The sequence below is a fragment of the Mytilus californianus genome, unplaced genomic scaffold (genome assembly GCF_021869535.1).
Source record: "Mytilus californianus isolate M0D057914Y unplaced genomic scaffold, xbMytCali1.0.p SCAF_3, whole genome shotgun sequence".
NCBI classification, from domain to species: domain Eukaryota; kingdom Metazoa; phylum Mollusca; class Bivalvia; order Mytilida; family Mytilidae; genus Mytilus; species Mytilus californianus.
Genome location: NW_026262679.1, coordinates 110,765,652 through 110,787,157, shown reverse-complemented (window position 1 = coordinate 110,787,157; position 21,506 = coordinate 110,765,652). Strand labels below are relative to the sequence as shown.

The following is a 21,506-nucleotide window of genomic DNA, read 5'->3' as shown; positions in this document are numbered from 1 at the left end:
ATTTATATTTTATTCTGAACACTTTCATTAAATACTTAAGAGCCTAAACTTGCCACTCTCCGCTGGAGCTAAGTCGTGTTGTGTGAACTACAATCTGCAACAAAGATAGTCTGATTAAAACCAGCCCGGGACCCACTGCAAGTGGATAGTGGGGGCTGGTTTTAATCAGAATGCAACAAAGAAAGATTACGAACAAAACATATCATAAAAAACAATAATGTCATTCATTTATTTAAACATGAAATTTGCAAAGTCAAACTTTTCTTCAATTTGTAAAATTATATTGCAAAATCAAAATTTTCTTAAATTTGTAAAATTATATTGACCAAAAAATATATTTATATTTTATTCTGAACACTTTCATTAAATACTTAAGAGCCAAAACTTGCCACTCTTCAATGGAGCCTAGTCCTGTTGTGTGAACTACAATCTGCAACAAAGACAGTCTGATTAAAACCAGCCTGGGCCCTACTGCAAGTGGATAGTGGGGGCTGGTTTTAATCAGACTGCAACAAAGAAAGATTACGAACAAAACATATCATAAAAAACAATAATATCATTCATTTATTTAAACATGTAATTTACAAAGTCAAACTTTTCTTAAATTTGTAAAATTATATTGCAAAGTCAAAATTATCTTAAATTTGTAAAATTATATTGACCAAAAAATATATTTATATTTTATTCTGAACACTTTCATTTAATACTTAAGAGCCAAAACTTGCCACTCTCCGCTGGAGCTAAGTCGTGTTGTGTGAACTACAATCTGCAACAAAGACAGTCTGATTAAAACCAGTTTTAATCAGACTGCAACAAAGAAAGATTACGAACAAAACATATCATAAAAAACAATAATATCATTCATTTATTTAAACAAGTAATTTGCAAAGTCAAACTTTTCTTAAATTTATAAAATTATATTGCAAAGACAAAATTACCTTAAAATTTGTAAAATTATATTGACCAAAAAATATATTTATATTTCTTCTGAATACTTTCATTAAATACTTAAGAGCCAAAACTTGCCACTCTCCAATAGAGCTAAGTCCTGTTGTGTGAACTACAATCTGCAACAAAGATAGTCTGATTAAAACCAGCCCGGGACCCACTACAAGTGGATAGTGGGGGCTGGTTTTAATCAGAATGCAACAAAGAAAGATTACGAACAAAACATATCATAAAAAACAATAATGTCATTCATTTATTTAAACATGAAATTTGCAAAGTCAAACTTTTCTTAAATTTGTAAAATTATATTGCAAAATCAAAATTTTCTTAAATTTGTAAAATTATATTGACCAAAAAATATATTTATATTTTATTCTGAACAATTTCATTAAATACTTAAGAGCCAAAACTTGCCACTCTTCAATGGAGCTTAGTCCTGTTGTGTGAACTACAATCTGCAACAAAGACAGTCTGATTAAAACCAGCCTGGGCCCCACTGCAAGTGGATAGTGGGGGCTGGTTTTAATCAGACTGCAACAAAGAAAGATTACGAACAAAACATATCATAAAAAACAATAATATCATTCATTTATTTAAACATGTAATTGGGAAAGTCAAACTTTTCTTAAATTTGTAAAATTATATTGCAAAGTCAAAATTATCTTAAATTTGTAAAATTATATTGACAAAAAAATATATTTATATTTTATTCTGAACACTTTCATTAAATACTTAAGAGCCAAAACTTGCCACTCTCCGCTGGAGCTAAGTCCTGTTGTGTGAACTACAATCTGCAACAAAGATAGTCCCAGTTTTAATCAGACTGCAACAAAGAAAGATTACGAACAAAACATATAAAAACAATAATATCATTCATTTATTTAAATATGTAATTTGCAAAGTCAAACTTTTCTTTAAATTTGTAAAATTATATTGCAAAGTCAAAATTATCTTAAATTTGTAAAATTATATTGACCAAAAAATATATTTATATTTTATTCTGAACACTTTCATTAAATACTTAAGAGTTAAAACTTGCCACTCTCAATAGAGCTAAGTCCTGTTGTGTGAACTACAATCTGCAACAAAGATAGTCTGATTAAAACCAGCCCGGGACCCACTACAAGTGGATAGTGGGGGCTGGTTTTAATCAGAATGCAACAAAGAAAGATTAGGAACAAAACATATCATAAAAAACAATAATATCATTCATTTATTTAAACATGTAATTTGCAAAGGCAAACTTTTCTTAAATTAAATTAAATACTGAAAGAGCCAATACTTGCCAGACTCCAATGGAGCTAAATCCTGTTGAATGAACTACAATCTACATCAACCGAAGATTACAAACAAAATATAGCATAAAAAAACAACATTGTTAATTCATAAAAAAACATTAATATCATTATTTTATTTAACCAAAATTAAACATGTGATTGCAAGGTCAATGTTCTTAAATTTGTAAAATTATATTGCAATCAAACACACTGTTGAAGATCCTGGTGGAGATTTGATAATGAAAAAAATATGGGAAGAAATCTTGTGATATTTTTTTTTAAACCCGATAGGACATGGTTACTACAAACACATCAGAAAACTATCAATTCATCAATTTTTGTCATTCAAAATAAAATTTACCAGAAATTGAAAGAGTAAAAACAACCATGAGATCAGTAGGTCAGCATAGCATTTAAGTTATATACTGTGACAAATGCATGCTATTGGTTGTGATATGGTGGTGCTGCTGCTATGTTAATCCATGCCGTGCTTGTGTTTTAGCCAACCAAAGGTTACAATCTATTTTGCTTTGAAACAGATTGTAAACACTGACAAGCAAAATTGTGCTATACTGAACTTTCTAACATTATGGTGTTTTGCTTTTAGATAATAAATTTTAACTTTAAAATGAACTTTCAAAAACCATTTAAGCCTCACTGTTAACATTTTTTTGTTTGAATTTCTTGCACCTAACTAAAGATTGAAAGAACATTGCAATAAAGAAATTTCGAATTGATGTCATATTAATAACATTCTGATGTACAAGCCCTGTAGCATCCATCTATGGTGAAGTAGGAAATGCTTGCATCCATGCTTTATTCGTGAATACAAAATTCATAAAATTATAGAAACAAGAGTGTGTCCATAGTACACGGATGCCTCACTCGCACTATCATTTTCTATGTTCAGTGGACCGTGAAATATTGGGGAATTAGAATAAGTTTCAACTTCCTCAAAAACTACCTTGACCAAAAACTTCAACCAAAAACTTTAACCTAAAGCGGGACAAACGGACAAACAAACGGACGCACAGACCGAAAAATATGATGCCCCTAGGTGGGGCATAAAAACAAATTCCTACATTTGATTGATTGAAGGATGTTTATAATCAGACTGGAATCTTATTTGGGGTGGGGGTTAAAAATATTTTAAAGGAAAACAAATTTCTGGGTTTTTGCCACTTAATTTAAAGGTTATTTTAGTGACAAAAAAAGAAAATAATTTGATGCTTGCATGTCAGGTAACAAAAAGTGATTTTGAAAAAGACATTAGGGAGCTACCATTTGATTTTTATGGGGGGGTTTTCATGCTATTCATGAAGTTATCTCCCTTAGTAAGACACTTGCATACAATGTATCTCTCGCTTGCTCTGCAGCTATAATTTGGCGTTGCATTTTCCCAACTGTACATATATCCCTTGCAGTTTAATTATTGAATATTGCTGCAAAAGTAACAAAAAAGTCATACAGAACCAACTTCAAACTCATAAAAAATCAGTATTCATACATGCAGATATATCAGATTTTTCAATGACATAATATTTTCACAAAATAGAGTGAAAGATCTGACTTAATATGATATTATACTAGTAATCTGAATTTACAAGTAGCAGTGCCAACATGCTCAAAATAGACCATCATATGTAAATTTATATGCTTTTCCAAAATATTGTTTGTGTTATAATTTTTATCCAGTAAAATTATTACTTAATATTTTCATTTCTTCAATGTGTATTTGCTCTTATTATATGCTGTAACAATAGCAGTACTTTACATACATGATGCCACTCTATTCCTATTTTCCTAGAATATGAATGGATAGGAGCCAAAACACATTAAATAAGTGAAAATAATTTCAAAATTAAGGAATATTTACTTTCAAAAATTTAAACACAAAAATGTAATATATATATATACGTCTAAATTGAAAACAACGTTCAAACCTATGATTGCGTTGGATAAAAACCGTTATTTTTATATACGTGTGCATGCAAAACAAATTTCATGGTCGAGGGGTCTAAATACAGCACAAACAACATTTTACAAAAGACCAAATGAGTGAAAAAGTATATTTTAACAAAACGCATTTGACTAGCAAGTCGAACAACCGATGTCCTTAAACCCTGCTGACTGCCATTGGCGATTGACAAATAAACGGATCACAAGATGTAACAAAATAGATTTTATTACTAATTTATTACCAAACAGAAAACAATAAACTTGCGGAAAAGATGGTATACCGTAAAAATGAGGTGCAAAAATTTGTACACCATATCCGGATTTCGACAATTAATGTCTCTTCAGTGATGTTAGGAATCGAAACGGTATTTGGAAGGCCATATAATTTACCTCAATTTAGAATAGACTCTTGAATTTTGAAAGAGTCAAAATAGGATTAACGGATCATATAAAACCGAAGGAAAATATAGTACAAGCCCAAACGAAAAATATAAACAAGTCTAAATTGAAAACAACGTTCAAACCTATGATTGCGTTGGATAAAACCGCAATTTTTATACGTGTGCATGCAAAACAAATTTCTTGTTAGAGGGGTCTAAATACATCACAAACAACATTTTCCAAAAGACCAAATGAGTGAAAAGGTATATTTTAACAAAACGCATTTGACAAGCAGGTCGAACAACTGATGTTCTTAAACCCTGCTGACATATATATAAATGGTCCATTTACAAAGCGTTTGTGCATAAACCTTCAATTATATCTCCAACCGACGGGGTTTCTTATCCAGACACACCTATCCCTCGGTGTATAATTTTAAAGCAACTTTCCGTCCCTTCGTTTAACATCTGGCTTTCAATTTTATAGTAGGATTACACCTCTCCATGTGTTGCCTATTTATAAGACCACTCGTTCATTTTAAAAATAAGTATGAACACATAGTTCTAAACGACTGTCCTAAAAAGCAGAAACTTGATTAATAATAAACAAAATGGGGGTTTTGGAAAGGGTCATCTTATATAAATAAATAATTCAGCTTCAGATGATATATGTATCATATGATTTATCCAAAATTTATGAGAGAAAAGTTTTTTATAAGGCGTGTTTTGATCCATAAAACGAAAATAATCTGAAAAAATATATACCTTGTATGTGTGGCTATACGAACAGCTACAAAGATCACATCAAAACTTGTTTACTTCTCTGAAGTATGTCCGACTTGTTCATTTAAAGACAAAGGGATATTTGAAACACTCTGGCGGGAAGTTTTCCACTGGCAAAAAATGAGGGTCACAAAACATGAAACCAATGAGAACCAACAAAACAAGACACACCCTCGGCATTAAAACAACTCACAAATTCATTTGACCACAGTCTTGTTGAACAATTGAATTTTGATCTCAAATCGAACATAAAAAAGTAGCCTAGGGACAAATTATAATTAAGAAAGAACATTCATTTTAATTCTAAATAAGAAGTACGAGAAATATTTTTTTTTAATATATATTATTTATTCTTAACAATATATATAATTATGTATACCGATCGAAACCTTAAGTACGAACTAACCGGCGAAATTGTCATAAACAGACGTACACCTGATATCTAGATTTCATTACAGCTACCTGATTTGAATCTATATAGAAATAATCATACATTTATTTCCTAACACAATTTGAACAACTCCAGTGCTAAGCTGACAAGTTACAAGGGGAAATTTGTGTACTTGCTGAGCCTCCTCATGGGGTTTTTGATTATGTGATTACTTGGCCGTTTTTATAGTGATTATTTGATTACCAGACCAAGTATTTCATGATTATTCTATTATTTGATAATCTAGGACTGTATTTTTGATTATTTGATTATCTTGCTTAAAAAAATAATTAATGATTATGTGATTACATTGGCAAAACATTTGTGATTATGTGATTACTTGGACACCACCATGAGGGACCTCCTTACTCAATAGTCACACTTTCGACAGCATGAGAGTTCTCGCCCTACCGTGATCAAATAACCTACGTATTGTTTTGTTCTTGTCTAGAATATGCATGAAATATTTGCAACTGGGCGACTACCAAACAATGTAATAAATTAATCGGTATATCTAATTGAAATTGGGAAGAAAAATAACGAAGCTAATTAAATACAACAAAGCCATACCATATGACAGTAAATGTAAGAGTCAGTGGCGTAGCAAGGAATTCATTATGTTCTGGATACTGTCTTTTGATCATAAAAAGCTTCTGTCAAAATTTCATAAAATTCCATGAAGTGTTGACAAAATTGTTGATGTTTAAAAAAAAACTTAAACCACAAACTCAACCTTCATGTTGACGACGCCGACGCCAACAGAATCTATAATATTATAGCTATGTCTCGCTTTCACATGTCGCAGGCTCGACAAAAATGCAAACTACGTATCGTATCTCAGCAGATAATGAATTGCTTTATACAATAGGAAACATTAGAATTCATAGTAGATTCAGACTTTGACAGAAAATGAATAAATAATTTATATAATATGATACCATTTGATTAAAAGTAAATTTCGTCATTTTTAATAATTTATTAATACGTTCATTAATACATTATGTATGTGTTTGTCCAAAGTCAGGAGCCTGCAATTCAGTAGTTGTCGTTTGTTGCTGTGTATCATATTCGTTTTTCGTTCATTATTTTGTACATAAATCGTTAGCTTTTCTCGTTTGAATTGTTTTACATTTGATATTTCGGGGCCTTTTATAGCTGACTACAGCGGTATGGCTTTTACTCATTGTTGATGGCCGAACGGTGACCTATGTTGTTAATTTCTGTGTAATTTGGTCTCTTGTGGAGAGTTGTCTCATGTACGCCCAGACACTTTGACGTAAACGTAGCTACGCGCCTGAGATTCAGTATTCTAAATTTACTGTTATCGGTTTTGAGAAAAATAAAAAAAAAGACTTGGTCTGTTGAAGATTCTATCTTGTCAAAAATGTCCGGTGGTACCGAGTTCCAGTTAAATGGTATTCGGGATAAAGATAAATTTGAGCGAGTCTGTTTTTGATGGTGGTCTGAGGAAATGATGTATATGCATGGATTTGGTAATTTTTCCAGATATTTTCAATTTCTCTGTTGGTATATTTTTTGTTTAGTACTTTATGTAGAAGTAGTATCCTACACTGTGGGTAAATTGAGATGTTTCAAAATTGCTATTATTGTTCTGGATTTATAATCTCTGTAATTTGTTGAATTAAAGGGAACCGCTCTTTTTTTTAAGTTTTATAATTTCTCCTGGAGATACGTTTGATAGGGATCCCAGTGTTCTGTATGCTTTGTTATAGGTTTCTTCAACTTGTTTTCCACATTGTAAGTTACTTTTGATGTTTACGCCAAGATATTTGATTAATTAGAGAAATACCAGTTTGGTGCATTTCAGAGTTTAAACCAATTATACATTACTAATCTTCCTGCTTAGTGTCATCATGTGACATTTGACTGGTTAAAATCTCATACACCATGTTGTTGCTGTCTATGCCTTCCTGTTATTTGTAACAATCATTGATGGTGCTAATTTATCTATAGCAAACGCAGTCATCGGCAAATAGTTTGATTTAGGATGTATTATTTTTAGAAATTTAGTTGATTTGTACAAGAATTAATATCGGATCCAAGACCAGGGGCGGATCCAGCCATTTTTAAAAGGGGGTTCCAACCATATGTCCCCATTCAAATGCATTGGTCGTCCAAAAAAGGGGGTGCAACCCCGGACCCCCCCCCCCCCCCCCCCCCCCCTGGATCCTCCACTTAAGAAAGTGCCTTGCAGGACACCTGAGAGCACTCGTGTTGTTTTTTACTTGCAACCATTTACTACCAATCATTGTGTCCTCTGTATTTAAAATGAGTCTATCCAATTTAATATGTTTGTTCGTACTCAATATCTACTGACCTTACTTTTTAGAAGTTCGCGAGGTACTGTATCAAATAGATATAAGAAGATGTGGTATGAGTGCCAATGAGACAACTCTCCATCCAAGTCAAAATTTATAAAAGTAAACCTTTATAGGTCAAAGTACGGTCTTCAACACGGAGCCTTGGCTCATACCGAACAGTAAGCTATAAAGGGCCCCAAAAATTACTAGTGTAAAACCATTCAAACGGGAAAACCAACGGTCTAATCTATATAAAAAACGAGAAACGAGAAACACTTATGAACCACATCAACAAACGACAACTACTGAACATCAGATTCCTGACTTAAGAAATGACTTTTTCAAAATCAAGTTTAAAGATGTCAATATAAATAAGAAGATGTGGTATGTGCGCCAATGAGACAACTCTCCATCCAAGTCACAATATATCTTGTGGAGAGTTGTCTCATTGGCAATCATACCACATCTTCTTTTTATACATCTGATATGTCTTGGATATTTCTTCGACTTATTTCAAGCTCAGATTTCAAGTTACAACTTAGATACCCATTTCTGCAGAAAACACTGACAAAAATTTCCCAATTTGGTTCATCTTTTACAAAAAGTTATCAGAATTCAAATTTGTAAATACCGTTTTCAAGCCCACGTACGCTCCGGTGATATACACCAAACCTAGCAACATGACAACAGTTTATTGTTGCCCAATAAGAAAAATGGTCTATGCATGGCAGACGTTTTATACTCCCACATTATAAGAAAATCAGTAAGTCGTGGGATTTCATCTTTTTTAAAGCAACAGTTGACAAGTTATTAACTTCAGTTCGGCTATATGACATATTTGTCGACTATAGAGTTTATTCTCGAAATACAGTTAACATATTCTTATTTGGTAACAGTTTAATCGCGGTGTTCCAGAATTAACACTGCCGTATGAGGCTCTTATGGTCCCTTTAAAACATTTTTTAATTGATGCAGAGACATAAACTGTACATAAAATATTTAGCCAAAAGTATGCAAGGAGTTCCTCGACTTAGTCACTCCACTATTAGTCCCAACTGGCAGTATAATCAATGTTCAAGACATTTTATTCCAATCAAAGGGCCCATGAAGAGCAAAGTAATTTATTACTATGAGTTAGATAATTGACACAATAATGTTGATAATCATATATAAATGTGAATACTGGGACTATTATACTAAATTAATATAATAGTCCCAGATGAATAGAATAGAATAGAATATTTTTATTTCCCAAATTACAGGGCCCATAAAGGGCATAAAATCAGATACAATTGATTTACATAATTGGCAACAACAACAATAATAGTCACTTGTAAATATATATTTAGTATATTAGCATTGGTCAGAATCAGAGCCAAAAACCACATATATATTGTGAATAAAAGAATAAAATTACATTATATGCATTCATTCTCAAATCATTTACTTGACTTAGTGTCAATATTCATACCTGATCTCCTTAATTCAAAACAGTCACAAATATAACAGCCCAATTTTTCCATAAGAGTTACATTTTCTTGGGTCAAAAGCCATAAAAATATAGAAGATTTATTTAAATTTTTTAAATTATAACAATTGTTAGAAATGTATTGAAAAAAATCTTCCCTTTAAATATCATAAAGAGGGCATTCTAACAAAAAATGAAGCTCATCTTCAACTTTACCAAGTGAGCAATTTGAACAAAGACGCTCAGATCTTTCTATATATTTTTTTGAATATCTGTCTGTCTCAATTTTTAAAGAGTGAGCACTTATTCTTAATTTACAAATTGACTGTCTTTTTTTAAAATCCTGTAGTTCTAAATATTTTTCTTTTTTAATCATCTTAATTCTAAGATTCTTAACTATAAGTATTTATTTGATACTGTACATATTTTAACATCTTATCCTATCAAGACAGAAAATTTTGTGATATATATATATATATATATGGAACTTTAGTGGCTGAAATAAAGATTTTTTTCAATTTGAATCTTGTCTTTTCTGGAAAAAATGTACGGATATTTTTGGGGCTTTTCCGTCTTTGTTGATTGATATTCTTCATGTTTCATGTATGACATTTTTTTATAACTTACAGACTGTGATTTTACTTGCTTTATGCAAGTAAATTTTGTCTGGCTTGTGTCAAAAAGACGAAGAATGCGAGCTGTGATGGCATAACCAATTTGTTTAATGCTATATTTCAGAGGGTAAAAGAGATTGATGCTTCATACCTTGTATACAGATGGGTTGTGTAACAAAGTTTCTGTCTGTCATATATGTCCATTGTCCTTGAACTCAATTTCGTGGTTCAGCGACAGCTTTAAACCAATTTGTCATGTGAATTTCTCACTTATTATGAGTAATAGGATAACTTCATTTTGTATATGGGATCCTTCAGACAGGGTTCATTAGATCTTCAAGTATGACTTCATGTTCATGGTTCATTGGTCAATGCTACATTTTTGTGCTGTAGTATGTTTCTCAGATACTACATGTTGAAGCAATAAGTCAAATATATACAAATTAAATGTACATGCATGTTGTATGGAGTGATTGTAAGGTGTGCATGTCTGTCTGACTGGGGTCTTCATACCTTGACCTCATTTTCATGTGTCATCATGGTCATTGGTTATTGTTAAGTTTTCGTGGTTAAGTTATGTTCAATCTCAGACTTGAAATTTTGGATGAGTCAAAGTTTTCCCTAGTTAGCAACTTTGTTTCATATAAATATATGTATTTCGACTTCTGATGAGCAAAAATGGAATGAGTCGAAATGTTAATTTTATATTTACAGTTAACAATCGATTGGAAATTACTCTCTTGGCAAAAAACACAGGAAAAAGTTGTAACTGTACGAAGAAATAAATAAGAGACGAAAAAGCATATAAATTTATTATAATAAAAAAAGACCATTCCATACAGATACATTGATTTCAGACCAGAATATATATCAATTCCCTTCCCATATTCATCTGGATTTATTTTAGCCTTACAAAGCTAAGCAAGAGTTGTGTCCCCTGGTCTGTTAAACCTCTTGTTTTCGTTTGAGTCGAACTAAAGGGAACTCAATAATGACGACTTCAGTATGTATACTAAAGAAATTTATCCTGTTGAACTTACTTTAAATAAAGCTAATACTAACAATGACCACTGCCCTTTCCTCGATCTTGATATCTATATCACTAATGGAAAGCTTAATACTAAAATATATGATAAAAGAGATGATTTTTCATTTCCTATCGTTAATTATCCTTTTTTAGATGGTGACGTTCCCTTGTCACCATCTTACGGTGTTTATATATCTCAACTTGTACGATTCGCTCGTGTATGTAACAATGTTTTAGATTTTAACGAGAGAAATTTATGTATTACTGAAAAATTATTACACCAGGGTTTTCGATATCACAAACTAGTCAAAACATTTACTAAATTTTATCATCGGTATAATGACATCATTCGTAAATATAGCTCAACATGCAGACTTCTTATACGTTCAGGTATTTCACATCCAATTTTTTATGGAAATATTCTTTATAAAGCACAAAAATGTCAGTATTCACCTCTGAAGCTAACAAAACCTTTAAACAGACTTATTAAGAAGGGATATAGTTACGATACTGTTGTCAGGTCATTAAAGATTGCCGCATGATATTTTGGCGTTAATATTGATTCACTTATAGGGTCTTTTATGAGTGGCCGTTCATGTCAAAATAGCGATGGTTTCATCTAGTTGGTTTTTCCATCTAGATACTTGTTGAAAGCATCTAGATACTTTCAACAAGCATCTAGATACTTTCAACAAGTATCTAGATGCTTCGTATAAGTATCTAGATGGTTGTAAGATACATCTAGATACTTTAGCGAACTATCTAGATACCTTTTTCCATCTAGATACTACTTGAAAGCATCTAGTTACTTTTAATTAGTATCTAGATGGTTCTAACAAGTTATCTAGATGCTTCGCACAAGTATCTAGATGCTTCCTACAAGTATCTAGATGCTTCTCACAAGTATCTAGATGTTTCCTACAAGTATCTAGATGCTTCGCACAAGTATCTAGATGCTTCGTTAAAGTATCTAGATGCTTCGCACAAGTATCTAGATGCTTCGCACAAGTATCTAGATGCTTCGCACAAGTATCTAGATGCTTCGCACAAGTATCTAGATAGTTTAAACAAGTATCTAGTTACTAAGACTAACTATCTAGATTGAAATAGTTAAACTGAATACAAATACTTTTCAATTTGCTTTTAAGTATCTAGATACATTTGGGAGTTGTACTGACCAATCAAAAACCACTTAACAATGGAAATTTCTGCATGATTCTGCGGTTTTTTCTAAACAAAGTAATAACAGAAATATTTAAGATGGCCGAATCGGACAAGGAACGTTTTTTGCGACAGGTACAATCAACTATAGATTACTGTGCACGTTTAGGATCTTCAGATTCGCTGACACCACAGATCATTGACAATTTGAAATTAAGGTAACAAATATAAAACTATAATACAATACTCCATACTTAAAAATGTGTGTTGTTATGGTAATATCATATTACAGCTTTATACAAAATGATATAGTCATTTACTGTATAAAGATGAAAATTTTTGACAGTGAAGTTGTACTTTTAATCAAAACTATTACAATGTAACTTCAATCAGAGACCAAACATTAAGGAAAATTGAAAGTTATAATAATACTGCTTTACAATGAAGCTGATTCTTCAATATGAAAGAAAATGTGGTACGTACAAGATTATAAGGAGGAGCAGAATCAGAAGAAAATTAACTGATTTTTGGTGCAACTTTATATAGGCGTATAGTATCACTAGTATACTTTTTAAATTTGCCTATACATTCTTTGGGATATCATGTATTTGGTTCAGGATGACATGTTTTTTCTCTCGACTATACCATTATATTGTTGATTACTGCGTTGTAGGATGCTTACATTATCTAGAGATATAAACAGAGCTGGTGGCATATTGATATCTGATGATGAGAAAAATGACCTCATATCCATTGTTAATGAGATGAACGACGAAATCGATAGAACTTCAAATAATCATTTAAGTGCTAGTAGTGGTAAGTACAGTCAGTAGAAGGTCTCTTGGCTTAAGGATTATGCACCCTTTTGTAGTTTCACTCTTAACATATGAAATTTTATAGAGAATCCGCAGATTTTACTTTTGTACTTTTATAATGAACAATACTGTTCTTAGATAGGGAATTCATCTAAAGCATGTAGTGCTAGCAATTATTTCCGAATTATTAGATAAAGATATTAGTTCATGGACCATCTACCTTTTTGATGCAGGTTTTTTCTGTATTGTAAAGTTGTTGTTGTTTTTTATACAGTAAACGCTAGCACAACATTTAAAAAAGAGATATCTATGTTTTAAATTTTATAACGAACATTATTGTAATAAAGTCTGTGAAAATTCTTTAAAAAATCTTGGCTTGGTTTGCCACAATCCACATGTTCGGTAAACTACCTTATATGGTTATGCATAAATTAGGCATACAAATATTCCCGCCAAGTCATTGGCTAATGCGTTGAATGGGTTGCAATGATTTTTTGACTACTACACATTTGCAATTTACAAAAAACACAAGGACAGACAACACAATTTTACATATATATATATATAGACTGTGATACGTATTAGTTCTATGCTGAGCCCCGTATTAAGGAATAATTGTTTACATCTTTAGAAAAGAATAACTGAAATACTTAAACCATGCATAGCTATTAATCATATTTATGACGGAATGTTTTAGTGATAGGGGACGACAATTTTATTTTTTTCTAGTGGTGACAGAGGAGTGCTTAATTGTGAATAAAATTGAACATGACAGATTGAAAATGAAAAGGAATGACTAGTCTGCAACACAAAATGCAGGAAACAACTCGTGGGAAAAAAATAGCATGCGTTGCAGAAGGAAATGAATATTCAATCCACGAAAAATCCTTCAAATCCTGAAATGAATGCACAGGTACAGTGCATAATAATAGACAAAACCTGTTCTTATCTACTTTGACAAGACGAAAAAAAAGTCGAATGCTAAAGCAAGAGAACAATATTTTTTATATAAAAAAGAAGATGTGGTATGATTGCCAAAATGAGACGACTTTTCACAAGAGACCAAATGACACAGAAATTAACTACTATAGGTCACCGTACGGCCTTCAACAATGAGCCAAGCTCAAACCGCCTAGTCAGCCATAAACAGCTGAATAAAGGCCTTGAAATGACAAATGTAAAACAATTCAACAGAGAAAAATAACGGCGTTATTAATGTACAAAAAAATAAATGAAAAACCAAATATGTAACACCGGAACAAACGACAACCACTGAATTACAAGCTCCTGAGTACGGACAGGCACATATATACATACAGTATGTGGCGGTGTTAAACATGTAAGCGAGACCCCAATCCATACCTGCTAACTTTCGAAAATGCCCAGACACAAGAGCTGTACTCAAGCTTAGGTCTGTATGCCCTTTCTTTTATTTGTTTGGATGATACTTTTAGGTAACGTTTTAGAAAATTTAGTTGTCGATTTTCATTTGCTGTTATATTCTTAATGTTTATTCCATTTGAGATCTGATTGGATGGTTATGCCTAAATATTTAGCAGCTGCTTCAGTTTGAAGTATGTGACCATGAAGGATGTAGTCATGGTCGACTGGTTTCTTTTTTTTTTTGGTGTGATTCTTAGTATGGCACATTTGTCTGGATGGAATGAAATTAACCAATCTTTTTCCCAATGTGCCGCTGAATCTAAGTCCTGTTGTAATTTTGATGCATCATCTTTATTTTTGCTGTTTCTATAGATGATGCTGTCATCAGCAAATAACCTTATATTTGTTAATTTCTGTCATTTGGTCTCTTGTGGAGAGTTGTCTCATTGGCAATCATACCACATCTTCTTTTTTATATTAAGGTGCTATGTTGTAAGTATTCCAGGAAATCATTAATACATATGAGGAATAAAATTGGGCCAAGGACGGCGCCCAAAGGCACTACAGATGTTACCCCGATTTTTTCTGATTGTTCTCCATCTTGTTTGACTGTACATCCCAACAAAAAAAACCACGGAGTACAGATCTGAGAGTACTTCCTATTTATATATATATATATAGACATTGAATATTATGATATACATTACATTTATGACATTTTGTGAGGAAAATATACTTGTTGATAACAAACAAATCCAAATATGGACCTTAATATCATGCTCAATAGCAGCCTTCGACATCGTCAAACAGCTGTGTAATCTGTATTCAAAATATAACAATACTATGCTTAGTACCTGTAATAAAGGCTGTATTTGGGGTTTTTTCCTTTCATTATTTCACTCTGTATATACATTTTCTTTTAAAGATATAACAGCATTCAAAACAAAGAGGACACATCTTGGAACTGCTGGAGCACCAAAATTGGATATATCAAAGGATCAATTGGTATTCCTAGCGAAGTACAAATTTACAGCTCCATTAATGGCAGAAACACTTCAAATATCAGAATCCACTATTCGCAGGAGACTCAGGTTTGCATATATAGGATAACCCATCATGAATTTTGTTAAACAAAGTTGCTGTCTTGTGATAATGTGCATTTATTATAAATCCTATCTTTTGTGTTAAACATCTTTAAAAAATATTTAAAAAAAATTCACTTCATATATAAAAGAATTATTATGGCCACACAAATAAGAAACCTGATTGAATTTGTGTTCGCTTCAGTTGACCAAAAGAGGATATGAAATATGTAACTCATGAAATAATGAAGTCGCAAGGAACCACTTGGACTCTGTCTTTCGTAGAAGGAATACTGCTGTTTAGTCATGACATTCAGGGTGAAGGAGGAAATTATTCATTGGAGAGGTTAATTATTCATTAAATTATTCATTATTCAACTGTGAGGTCAATTTAAACCAAAGTGACATAAATTTTTACATATTTAAGTTTAAATTGTACATTCATTTGATCTTTAAAATTATTTTCAGAGAGTTTAACATAAAGTTAAGGGAAGGAAAGGAAACTATTATCTCAAACGAGGAATTGGATGATAAAGTCAAGAACATAATTGGAACCAATAAAAGAATAGGTCCAAACTCAATACGGATTCGTCTTGCCATGGACAATACTGATATTTCACGCCAACGTGTCAGAGATGCTTGCCACAGAGTTGATCCTGTTGGCTGTGCTTTGAGATCAATTGAAAGACAAAATGTTCATAGGAGGACATATAAAGTTGCTGGACCAAATTCATTGTGGCATATAGATGGGAACCACAAACTTATAAGGTATATTAAACTAGAGGCTAAGCCTGTGTCACTCATCTTAGTCTATAAGCATATTCAACAAAGGACACTCTCTGACATTGTAGACAAGAACAGAATTCATGACAAAATATCGTGCTTTGTTGATCTTGTTTTGCTGATCATTTAGTTTATTTAGTGTCCCTTTTTCTTCTTTAATTTTTGCTCAAATCCCGAAAGTAAAGAAAAAGTTCATTTAAGGGTTATCACTCCTACGAAGAATGACAGTCTCCTAATTATATCTGCAAACTTTGACATGTTACATGTAGTAGAACATACCCTCATATTTAAGTGAATTATATTTTTTAACATATCAGGCAAAACGCAAAAATAAAATGTAAAATCGTCATCAAAGGGCAATAATTCCAATAAGGACAATTTCCCCCATATCGTCTTAATTATAGATTTTGTCTCTCTGATCATTTTTGCTTATTTGAGTTTCTATCGGTCTATTAAAATTTTCAAGGTATGAGGGACGACATCAAAACATCAATGTAGGATAAAAAACTGAATAAAAACTCTAATGAGAAGTCGACTTACGATTTGGACCATGCAAGTTTATTTGTAGAACATGTCATGCTGAATTTTGCAATTTAAAGTTTCTCTATACATGTATCTACTTATATAGTTTTCAAGATAATAGCAAAAATGAACAAAAATGAACAAAAATGGTAAAATTTTTCATTTAAGGGAAATAACTTCTAAGAAGTCGTCTGATAGTTTTGACGTATTATGGACAATAGGTAGAGCTCATCATTCTGAACATTTTTGCCCTGTCAGATTTTCTCTATTTATAATGGTCGAAATAATAGACAAACCTTGCATTTTACTCATGTTCTATTTTTAGCCATGTCAACCATCTTGGTTGGCAGGTGGACACATTTTTTAAACTAATATATATGAATCCATGACAACTCTCCCTACTGCAAAATTGCCTCTTTAGATAAATGGTATAATCCCGATGAATAAAGGTCTGCCAACTCACTCTACTCACTATAATATTGATTTGTCAGTAGTGAATTCGTGGGGATTTGGATACTTTTCATAAGTCCGTATGAGTTGGCAAACAAGAGTGGTGGAGTAGGATGAAGTGGAATGAGTTGGTGCAAAGGTGGCACGATTTGGTGTGGGGTGAGTTGTCTTGCTTCCTATAATAATGTCCATATCAAAACCTTTTTTAAAATACATTTATCATTCCTAGTGTATCATTAAGTGTTAGACTATGGCTGCATTATCACATGTTTATAGTTTTAATTTTTTATAAATATAAATATATGTTTTAATAAATTAGATTTGGAATTTTTTGCATGACTTTTCATGGCATCTCCTTGGTTTTTTTTTTAATTTAGGTGGAATATTGTTATCCATGGTGGTATTGATGGCTACAGTCGCCTTGTTACTTTTTTACATGCCAGCAATAATAACCAGTCAACCACAGTGTATGATCTTTTTATTGAGGCCACTACACAACATGGAGTTCCTTCCCGTATCAGAGTGGATCATGGCGGTGAAAATGTAGATATATGCACCTTCATGGAAGGTTATCGTGGTACAAATAGAGGTAGTGCAATAAAAGGCAAAAGCGCCCATAACCAAAGAATTGAAAGATTATGGGTTGATCTTTGGGAGTCTGTATCTAATGAATACTATGATTTATTTTCATACATGGAAGATATCTACATGTTAGACATTACATGTGCACGCCAATTGTGGGCATTCCAATATGTTTTTTTACCAAGAATAAACAAGTCACTTCAAATGTTTGTATACCAGCATAATCATCACGGCTTAAGTACAGAGGGAAGCAAAACTCCTTATCAGTTATTTATCAAGGGAGTTTTACAAACAATAAATACAAACAATGTTTCAATTGCTGACCTGTTGTTACAGGCAGGTAGTAACGACTCTCTAGAACATATCACAGATGACTATGGAATAGAGGATAATAACTCTGATCATGAAGATAACAGTTTTGATGAAATTGAATTACCACGGATTCATAGCCCTTTAGATGATGGTGATATGCAACAGCTGAGAGACAGGATAAATTTAACCGAAGACTATAAAAACTTAACTCATGGTATTCAGTTATACAAGGATGTTTTATTATTCATTGAATCATTAAATTCAGATCAGAGGGAACCTATACCTTCAGTAACTGATTAAATAGGTGTAGTTCAATTTGTTTTTTCAAACTGTGACATATAGGGAAAAGATGCGTTTTTTGACTGATTTTTATCATTCATACTGATTTAACTTGAAAACGAGTTCATGGACCCCTCTTTTTTAAAATGACATTTGGTTTCAATATGTATGAAGATTTTTTGTACCAATTTTTATGAAAAAGTCAACAATATTTTTTTATAAAATTAGATAAATATACAGCTAAAAATGTTTTTTTCAATGATCCTGAAACTTTGATAAAAACTATTTCTTTCCAAACAATTGTTACACAAATCTAAAGCATACTTATGTAAAGAAGATTTTTCCAAATGTTTTTACAAAAATCCACTTGTGTTTATCTTTTAAAACAAAAAATTAAGGTACATGTATGTCAATCCAAAGGATAGAAATGTAAAAAAAAACAAAATTTTAAGTAAATGTCAAAAATTTTAACCCCAATTATCCTATTAAAGTATCACATGAAGGTATATATTTGTTGTTACATATTTGGATTGCTAAGGTGAAAAAAAGATTGAAGGAAAAGAAATTTTTGTCAAAATCATGGGATCGAAACTGTATTGTATGCCCTCGCTTCACAAATACATATATTTTATTGACCCAAACTCATTAACAATAAATGGTTAAGACCTATTGCTATAGATAATTATAATAATTGACATGATAGAATGAAAAGTTACATGTAAATACATCATGACAGAATGAAAAGTTACATATTGATATTTCACTATTCCTTATATTTACTCAATAATGCTGAGCTATTGTCTACTAATAGACATATCCTTTTTTAACATTGTTAATGTTTTTTACGCTATATTTTAAATAAAACACTTATTTTATTTTGTAATAGTTCTCTTTTTGAGGTAAATCTATCATATTGTAATTAAAAATGTTTTTCATCTTCAATTTTCCCATTATCACATACAGGACAGTATCATTCAAATTTGTTTAATATATCAACATATGATAATGTTTGACACATTGTGTAGATTTTAAGAAAGAAATTAAGATTAGAAGATTCTGGCATATTTGCAATTGATTTTGCAAGCACTGATCATAAATTCCTTGATTTACTTGTCCTAAGTGCTTTTTGTTAAACAACTTTTATCTACAAGATATGAATATCTTAAATTTTGTAAAATATTTTTGGTTTTGTTAATCCAGGGATCTGAAAACCCAGTAGCACAGAAAATTTAATTTACATGTGTATTTTTGTAAAAAAAAAGGTTTACCAATTGAATTAAAAACAATAACTTTGGACTTATCCGTTTTAACTTGTAGCTTCCAACAGTTACAATTATCATGTAAAGCATAAATATAAACTAGAGACTCCAGGAGCCTGTGTCGCTCACCTGATATTTTTATTTACAATTGATGCATGAAATAATGCAACTGTTATACTTTTGCTTTAGTTTCAGAGATATAAGTCAAAAACTGCATTTTTCCCCTATGTTTTTTTTTTAGTTGGTTGGCAAGCAAGGTCATCAGATACATTTTTTAAACTAGATACCCTAATAACGATTGTGACCAAGTTTGGATAAATTGGTCTCAGTAGTTTCAGAGGAGAAGTTTTTTGAAAGATTACAAAAATTTACAAAAATTTGTTAAAAATTTACTATAAAGGATAACTCCTTAAGGGGTCAAATGACCATGTTGTTCATGTTAACCTATTTGTAGATCTTACTTTGCTGAACATTTTTACTGTTTACAGTTTATCTTTATCTATAATAATATTCAAGATAATAACAAAAAATTGCAAAATTTCCTTAAAATTACCAATTCAGGGGCAGCAACCCAACAACGGGTTTTCAGATTCGTCTGAAAGTTTCTGAGCAGATAAATTTTTACCTGATAATTAATTTTATACCATGTCAGATTTGCTCTAAATGCCTCGGTTCCAGAGATATAAGCCAAAATCTACATTTGACCCCTATGTTCTATTTTTATCCATGGCAGCCATCTTGGTTGGTTGGCCGGGTCATCGGACAAATTTTTTAACTCGATACCCCAATGATGATTGTGGACAAGCTTGGTTTCATTTGGCCTAGTAGTTTCAGAGGAGAAGATTTTTGTAAAAGTTAACAGACGATGGACGACAGACGACGGATGCCAAGTGATGAGACAAGCTCACTTGGCCCTTCTGGCCAGGTGAGCTAATAAGAAGATGTGGTATGATTGCCCATGAGATAACTCTCCATAAGAGACCAAATGACACAGAAATAAAGACTGTTTTGTAGCCCTTTTTTTAATTTGAGACAATAAAGCAATATCATCTGCATATAGAAGAATATTTTAAGAAAAATCCCCAATTACAACTGAATCAGAATTACAATTGATTAAAGCATTAGTGAGGTCAATAATATAATAATTAAAAAGTACAGGGCTCAGTACATCTCCTTGTTTTACTCCTAGCTCAGATAGAAATGCTGAACTGAGTCCATTTGAGAACTTGATTCTGCATACTAAGTCAGTAAATATTGAATAAACAATTCTAAAAATTCTATTTGGAATATCATGTATCAAAAGTTTATTAAACAATCCTATTCGCCAAACTGTATCAAAGACTTTTTAAGATCGATAAAAGCTGCAAATATTAATTTTGTTGTTAATAATGATCAACTACTGATTTTAGTGAAATTATGTGATCTGCAGTGCAACAATTTTTTTTAAACTTATCTGATATTTGTTGATTAAGATTTGACTTTTTATAGAATTAATTTATTAACAGCTTGCCAAAGTAAGAACTAATGGAATCACCCTTATAATTTCCAGGGTCAAATGTGTTCCCTTTTCATGGAGAACTATAAAACTTTCATTTCAGGTCTTTGTAAATGGTCTATTCCAAATAACATAAAAAATATGGTGCACACTTTAAAATAACCCGCTACAATCAT

At 31.7% G+C, this 21,506-nt stretch overlaps 1 protein-coding gene across 2 annotated transcripts; it reads left to right on the top strand.

The window, feature by feature from the left end:
• Positions 1 to 12,189: 12,189 nt before the first annotated feature.
• Positions 12,190 to 19,379, top strand: LOC127735804 (uncharacterized). Of its 2 annotated transcripts, XM_052246179.1 has the most exons (4): positions 12,190 to 13,184; positions 15,492 to 15,657; positions 16,117 to 16,416; positions 17,781 to 19,379. In XM_052246179.1, the coding sequence occupies exons 1-4, from the start codon at positions 13,043 to 13,045 to the stop codon at positions 18,595 to 18,597; spliced, it is 1,425 nt and encodes a 474-aa protein (XP_052102139.1). In that variant the 5' UTR covers positions 12,190 to 13,042; the 3' UTR covers positions 18,598 to 19,379. The 2 variants fall into 2 exon arrangements, with proteins under 2 accessions (XP_052102139.1, XP_052102138.1); XM_052246178.1 differs by lacking the exon at positions 12,190 to 13,184 and having other exon boundaries at positions 15,257 to 15,657.
• Positions 19,380 to 21,506: the final 2,127 nt, after the last annotated feature.

Excerpts from the sequence above, each read along its gene's own strand:
- LOC127735804 (XM_052246178.1), top strand. The coding sequence starts at position 15,260 with ATGATATACATTACATTTATGACATTTTGTGAGGAAAATATACTTGTT. Across the intron at positions 15,658-16,116 it reads ACTATTCGCAGGAGACTCAG|AGAGTTTAACATAAAGTTAA; the intron begins GTTTGCATATAT and ends AATTATTTTCAG. Across the intron at positions 16,417-17,780 it reads GGGAACCACAAACTTATAAG|GTGGAATATTGTTATCCATG; the intron begins GTATATTAAACT and ends TTTTTAATTTAG.